Source organism: Arachis ipaensis, chromosome B04 (genome assembly GCF_000816755.2).
Source record: "Arachis ipaensis cultivar K30076 chromosome B04, Araip1.1, whole genome shotgun sequence".
In the NCBI taxonomy this organism is placed as follows: domain Eukaryota; kingdom Viridiplantae; phylum Streptophyta; class Magnoliopsida; order Fabales; family Fabaceae; genus Arachis; species Arachis ipaensis.
Genome location: NC_029788.2, coordinates 31,285,014 through 31,292,837, shown reverse-complemented (window position 1 = coordinate 31,292,837; position 7,824 = coordinate 31,285,014). Strand labels below are relative to the sequence as shown.

Below are 7,824 nucleotides of genomic sequence, written 5' to 3'. Positions count from 1 at the left end.
CTCTAGTAGAAGAAGAGACTTGAAAGAAATATTACTAGTACACTAAGCTTTAAAGTCTTTCTTGCTGCACAAAATAATAGCTCTCTGTTTTCTCTGCATAATTCATTTTCATTGAAGAACCAACTTTCCACATGGTATTAAGAGCTTGAATCTTGGATCCATGGCACTCATTCTTCCTGCTTCTACAACCAACAACAACAAATATACACTCATTCCCATTATAGACAAATTAGATGACACCAATTTTGTGACATGGAAACAACAAGCTCTCTTCACACTTAAGGGCCAGAATTTGGAAGATCACATTGTTGAAGGGAAAGAACCTCCAAAGCATGCCTCTGATGCTGAAAAAGCTGCCAGTACCATCTCAAGTGTGTACACTGAATGGATGCAACATGATTCTAATCTTTGTTCTTGGTTTTTTGCATCTGTTGATGGCTCGTTCAAGAACCAAATTGTACATTACAAATCTGCTATTCAAATTTGGGACAAACTCCATCAAATATTTGTTGAAACCACCAAATCAAAAATCAAGTAATTAAGAACTCAGCTCAAGAATGTCAAGAAGAACTCTCTCACCATCAACCAGTATCTTGCTACCATCAAGAAACTTGTTGACTCTCTTACTGCTCTTGGATATGATGTCATGAATGAAACACATATAGAAGCCATATATGATGGCCTTCCTGAAGATTATTCACACTGCATTACACTTGTTCAAACAAAACTTGAACTCTTTACTATTGGAGAAGTTGAAACTCTCCTTATTTCTCATGAAGAAACGCTTGAAAAGTTCAAACAACTTTCTATTGGATTAGCACAAGCTCAGTTAGCTCAATCAAATTTTTCCAATCCAAGATTTGCTGGAAGAACCTCTGGAGGACGAAGAGGTGCTCGTGGTGGAAGATTTTCACGCGGTGGAAGAAATTCATGGCAATCAATAAATCGTCTTTATTGCCAAGTGTGTAATCGTCCAGGCCATTCCGCTTTACATTGCTTCTATCGATTTGATCAAGCATACAATGGATACTCTTCAAATTCAGCCAATGCTGGTTCATCTAATCCACCGCCTCCTCCTTCCTCCTCCTTTCACCAGCCACAGTCTTACCTCACTTCCACCTCTTCTGCTACTGACACTGCATGGTACCCTGACACCGGTGCAAGCCATCACCTCACATATGATTCTGCCAACCTTATATCTTCAGCTAAATATACTGGGCCTGATCAACTATATATAGCAAATTGATCTGGTATCTCTATCAAACACACTGGTTCTTCTTCTTTGCTTAACCCTCATAATAATCATCTTTTCGCTCTTAAAAATATTTTACACGTTCCTGAAATTGCAAAGAATCTTATCACTATATCAAAATTTTGTTTAGATAACAATGTTTTCTTTGAATTTCACCCTTTTCATTGTTTTGTTAAATCTCAGGTCCACAAGCAAACACTTCTTCAAGGAATTCTTAGACATGGACTATATTCCTTTGATAATTTGTGTGTGCCAACACCGTTATATGATCATAATTCTGCTCATGCTTTTTTAGCTTCTTGTAATCTCAATCTTGCTTTGTGGCATAGAAGGCTAGGACATCCTTCTAACTCTATTGTAAAAAGTGTCCTTAAACAATGTAATATTCCGATTAATCAAAGTTCAGCTACTGATTCTTTTATTTGTGATCATTGTTGTATGGCAAAAATGCATGCTCTCCTTTTCCCTTTCTCAAACTGAATACACTTCTCCTTTACAACTTGTGTTTATTGACATTTGAGGTCCTGCTCCATCAATTTCTAGGTCCAAGTTTTGTTATTATGTGAGCTTTGTTGATGCTTTTACACGTTATACTTATTTATATTTAATGCATTCCAAGTCTCAAGTTTTCTCTATCTTTCAGCAGTATAAAGTATTGATGGAAAGGCAAACTGGCCATTCTCTCAAAGCCATTCAAACTGATAATGGCAAAGAATTCTTTTCTAGTACATTTAGGACATTCTTACAAGATCGGGGTATTGTTCATCGCCTCTCTTGTCCTTACACGCATCAACAACAAGGAGTTGTTGAACGCAAACACAGACATGTGACTGAGATGGGTTTAACTTTCTTAGCTACAGCTCAATTGCCTCTTCTCTATTGGGAAGATGCTTTTCTTACAGCTGCTTTCCTCATAAATCGGCTACCAACCAAAGTCTTAGATTTTAAATCACCTTTTGAGAAGCTTCACAACATTAAACCCAACTATAATATGCTCAAGGTTTTTGGTTGTGCATACTACCCCAACACCAGACCTTTCAATCATCATAAACTAGATTTTAGATCCCAAATGTGCATCTTCCTTGGCTACGCTCCTCACTCCAAAGGCTTCAAATGTCTTACTCGTGAAGGAAAAATTCTCATTGTAAGAAATGTTATTTTTGATGAAAAATTATTTCCATCTTCAATTTTCTTTTCATCTAATTCTTCTGCTACATCTGATATTTCTTCTTTGTCTCATATTGTTACCTCTGTGCCTCCTATACCTCTTGTTCCCAATTCTAATTCATTTCCTACCACAGCTGAATCCACTTCTATTTCTAATTCTAATCTTAATACTAATACACTTAACACATATAATGTTCTTTATCCTGTGTCCACTTCTAATATCAATAAATTGAGTTCACCCCAATTACCTATCCTTAATTCTATTCCCTCTACTTCCTCAGATCAGCATGCTCCTCCTACTTCTATACCTATATCTGGTCTTGAAATTCAGTTACCCAAGGTTCCCATTCTTACTTCACCTACTCCTAAATCATCTAATACACATAGTATGGTTACCAGATCTAAATCTGGTGTTCTTAAACCAAAAGCTTTAGCTGTTGTCTCTAATATTGATCTCACTCAATATCCTCCCAAGACTCTTTCTCAGGCTTTATCCTCTGCTCATTGGCACCAAGCTATGATTGAGGAATATGATGCTTTGATTAAGAATCATACATGGCATCTCCTTGACCCTCCTTCCAATTCTACTATTATTGGATATAAATGGGTCTATACTGTTAAAAGGGGTCCTGATAATAGTATCAAAAAATATAAAGCACACTTGGTTGCCAAAGGGTGTCATCAGGTTGAAGGGATTGATTTTAATCAAATTTATAGCCCTGTGATTCGTCCTTCTACAATTCGGATTGTTCTCTCCCTTGCTGTTACATATGGTTGGCCACTTTGCCAATTTGACTTTAACAACGCCTTCTTGAATGGTGATTTAACTGAGGATATTTTCATGTTACAACCCCCTAGCTTTGTGTCCAGCAACCCTTCATTGGTGTGCAAGCTTGATAAAGCCATTTATGGCCTTAAGCAAGCTCCATGAGCTTGGTTTGCTAAACTTAGTTCTGCTCTCTTCACGTATGATTTTTCTAATACCAAAGCTGATACCTCCTTGTTTGTTCGACATACTAAACATTCTACTACTTATTTACTTGCCTATGTGGATGATATTGTTATAACTGGTAACAACAAGACTGAAATTGATGCTCTAATCACTGACTTGAATTCTAAATTTTCTCTTAAAGACTTAGGTAGTTTGAATTATTTTCTTGGTTTAGAATTTAATATGCTTGGCACTGGTGAACTTCACATTTCACAATCAAAATATATTCTTGATCTGTTAAGACGTGCAAGCCTTTCTAGCTCCAAGCCTGTCCCTACTCCTATGCTCTCCTCTCTCAAATTGACTTCTGACAGGTCTGAACCATATGAAAACCCAACACTCTATAGATCTCTTGTTAGAGAGTTGCAATATGCAACCTTAACTCATCCAGAAATATCCTTCTCTGTGAATCGCGTTAGTCAGTTCATGAAAAATCCCAAGCAACATCACTGGACAGCCTTGAAAAGGATCCTCCGTTATCTCTCAGGTACGTATCATCATGGATTATGTTTTCAAAAATCTACTGATCTTCGTGTTCTTGTCTTTGCAGATGCAGATTGGGCGAGTGACACTGAAGATCGCAGGTCCACCAGTGGATATTGCATTTTTCTTGGCTGTAATCCAGTGTTTTGGTGTAGTCGTAAGCAAACGGCAGTGAGTCGTTCGTCTACAGAAGCCAAATTTCGATGCCTTGCGGATGCTGGAGCTGAAATATTATGGGTTCTTAAGTTGCTGCAAGAACTTAGGATTTCTCAACCTATTGCACCCACTGTGTATTGTGACAACCTCAGTGCTGTAATGCTTTCTGCCAATCCAATTCTTCATAGTCGAAGCAAGCATTTTGAGGTTGATTTGCATTTTGTTCAAGATCGGGTGTCTAAAGGGCAATTACATGTGATTCATATCCTAGCTGATTCTCAAATTGCTGATGTGCTCACTAAACCACTATCCACTACCTCCTTTGAGAAATTTAAGAACAAACTCAGAGTGGTTCCTCAACCCACTATGAGTTTGAGGGGGGCTGTAGAGAACCATCATGCATTAGTAACTGAAATAACTAATTCCTAATTCTTGTGATGGTTCTTGATGTACTATTAGAGTGTAAATTGACTATTTCCACTCTTAGGTTCTCTGTTATAGTTAGTCTACATATATATATATATTTGTTTTCTCTGCATAATTCATTTTCATTGAAGAACCAACTTTCCACAGGCATCCAATGACTACGTTGAATATCATGTAGATCGCTTGTAGTTGTTAGGCACGCGGATCTTGGCTAAGCGAGTAATGAAGATTAGGTGATTGCCACGGGTCACCCCTTCATTCTGACTTAACTAAATTAAGTATGAGAGTATATCTTGGAGGAAAAGTAGGCGTTAATTGAATAGAAAAACGATAATAATTGCATTGATTCTCGAGGAACAGTAGAGCTCCTCACCTTAATCTGTGAGGTGTAGAAACTCCACCATTGGAAAATACATAAGAGAGAAAAGGACTAGGCATGGCCGAATGACCAGCCTCCCAGATAAAACTCAAATTGGTCTAAAGACTCAAAATATGATCAAAGACTCTAAAAAGGGGTCAAAAGACTCTAATACAATAGTAAAAAGTTCAATTTATACTAAACTAGTAATCTAGGTTTACAAAAAATAAGTCTACGTGCAAAAATCTACTTCTGGGGCCCACTTGGTGTGCATTTGGGCTGAGCCTTGAAGCTTTCACGTGTACAGGCCCTTCTTGGAGTTAAACGCCAGCTTGGATGCCAGTTTGGGCGTTTAACTCCAGCTTTGGTGCTAGTTCTGGCGTTTTTAGGCCAGAAAAGGGTCTCTGACCTGGGCCATCAAATCTCGAGCAAAGTATGGACTATCATATATTGCTGGAAAGCCCAGAATGTCTACTTTCCAATGAAATTGAGAGCGCACAAATTGGACTTCTATAGCTCCAGAAAATCCACTTCGAGTGCAGGGAGGTCAAAATCCAACAGCATCTTCAGTCCTTTCTTAGCCTCTAAATCAGATTTTTGCTCAGGTCCCTCAATTTCAGCCAGAAAATACCTGAAATCACAGAAAAATACACAAACTCATAGTGATGAGCGGATATTTTATACGCTTTTTAGGGATAATTTCATATAGTTTAGAGTATGTTTTAGTTAGTTTTTAGTCTATTTTTATTAGTTTTTAGGAAAAATTCATATTTCTGGACTTTACTATGAGTTGTGTATTTTTTCTGTAATTTCAGGTATTTTTCTGGCTAAAATTGAAGGAGTTGAGCAAAAATCTGATTCAGGCTGAAAAAGGACTGCTGATGCTGTTGGATTCTGACCTCCCTGCACTCAAAGTGGATTTTTTGGAGCTACAGAACTCGAAATGGTGTGCTTCTAATTGCGTTGGAAAGTAGACATCCAGGGCTTTCCAGAAATATATAATAGTCCATACTTTGCACAAGGATAGATGACGTAAACTGGCGTTCAACGCCAGTCCTCTGCCCAATTCTGGCGTCTAGCGCCAGAAAAGGATCAAAAGCTGGAGTTGAACGCCCAAACTGGCATAAAAACTGGCGTTCAACTCCACAAATTGGGGATTGTTCGTGTTTGGACAACTAACGGTTTATTTTGTTGCTTAGATTAGGAAAAAAATTTTTTTTTTCTTTTGTTTGGTTTAGAGTCTTTTATTATTTATCCCTTGTTAAAACACTTCAAATTTATAGCTCAATTAGTTAGAACGTGGTGTTTATGTTCATGGTAATTGGCTATCATATTTTTTAAAATCTTTTTCAAAAATAATTTTTTTCTATTAAATCCTGTGCCAAACTTTAAGTTTGGTGTTTTCTTGTTGATTTTTTTCAAAAAAAAAAAAATTTACTTCTTCAAAACAAGTGTTACATTCATAACTCATTTGGCTAGAGCGTTAATCTGTGTTCTTGGTAATTGGGTTAGAATCTTTTATATTCTTTTCAAAACCTTTTTCATAAATAATAATTTCTCTATTAAATTGTGTGCCAAACTTTAAGTTTGGTGTTTTCTTGTTGATTTCCCTTTGGTTTTCGAAAATTTTGGTTTGGTTTTCTAAAAATTTTAAGTTTGGTGTTCTTTCTTCATGTTCTTGTGTTCTTGTGAGTCTTCAAAGTGTTCTTGAGTTTTCCTTGTGTCTTGATCTTAAAATTTTTCAGTTTGGTGTTCCTTGGTGTTTTCCCTCCAAAATTTTCAAAAACAAGGAGCATTAGATCTAAAAAATTTTAAATCTTGTGCTATCTTATTGTTTTTCTCTCTCCTCTTTAAATTCAAAAGTATCTTTTCTCTCTATTTTAAAAACAAATTTTCGAAATCTATTTCAAAAATTCAGATTTTTTTTTAAAATTTAAAACCTTTTTTCAAAAAAAAAATCATCATATCCTTTTCAAAATTTCCTAACCACTTTCTCTCTCCTCAGTTTTTCGAAAATCTTCACTCAATTTTTATTTATTTTATTTTGATTTATTTTCGAAATAAATAAATAAATAAATAAATAAANNNNAAAGTGCCTGCAGGCGTTTGAAACGCTGAAAGCTAAGCTGGTCACAGCACCAGTCATTTCTGCACCAGACTGGACACTACCATTTGAGCTAATGTGTGATGCCAGTGATCATGCCATTGGTGCAGTATTGGGACAGAGGCATGACAAGCTTCTGCATGTCATTTATTATGCCAGTCACGTTCTAAACGATGCCCAGAAAAATTACACAACCACAGAAAAAGAATTACTTGCAGTGGTTTACGCCATTGACAAATTCAGATCATACTTAGTAGGATCAAAAGTGATTGTGTATACTGACCACCAGCTAAGGACATTAAAGAAGCGCTTGTTGAGAGGCAACCCAATTTTTATTTACTTTCATGGTTTTTCATGTTTTGTTAGGTTCATGATCATGTGGAGTCACAAAACAAATATTAAAAATTGAAAACGGAATCAAAAACAGCAGAAGAAAAATCACACCCTGGAGGAAGCACCTGTCTGGCGTTCAACGCCAGAACAGAGCATGGTTCTGGCGCTGAACGCCCAGAGTTGTGTGCAAAGGCATTTTGCATGCCCAAATTGGTGCAGGGATGTAAATGCCTTGACACCTCAAGATCTGTGGACCTCACAGGATCATTTCAAGATCTGTGGACCCCACAGGATCCCCACCTTCCCTCCTCATAATCCTAGTTTTTTTCTTTCCACATCTTCTTTTTCATCTATTCCCTCTTTTTTTGCTCGAGGGCGAGCAACATTCTAAGTTTGGTGTGGTAATATGTGAAGGATCTATAGCTCAGTGGTAGAACATGTGGCTGCAAATCAAGAGATACTTCAGGGGATGCACTTCCCTCCACATAATTATTGGAAGCAACTGAGGATAGAAATACCAAAAATCACTAGGAATCAAGCCACAAAGGCAAGGA

The 7,824-nt window shown here is 37.0% G+C and overlaps 1 protein-coding gene and 1 long non-coding RNA gene across 2 annotated transcripts in view; both read left to right on the top strand.

Annotated features, from left to right (window-relative positions):
• LOC107637680 overlaps nucleotides 1-1,693 on the top strand; it is a 2,169-nt gene extending 476 nt beyond the window's left edge. The window contains exons 2-3 of the long non-coding RNA XR_002360960.1: nucleotides 48-1,250; nucleotides 1,436-1,693. This is a non-coding gene — a long non-coding RNA (uncharacterized LOC107637680). The remainder of the gene's footprint in view (nucleotides 1-47; nucleotides 1,251-1,435) is intronic.
• On the top strand, nucleotides 3,594-4,478 carry LOC107636247 (uncharacterized mitochondrial protein AtMg00810-like). Its single transcript, XM_016339770.1, has one exon. It carries the CDS (start codon nucleotides 3,594-3,596, stop codon nucleotides 4,476-4,478), a length of 885 nt encoding a protein of 294 aa, XP_016195256.1.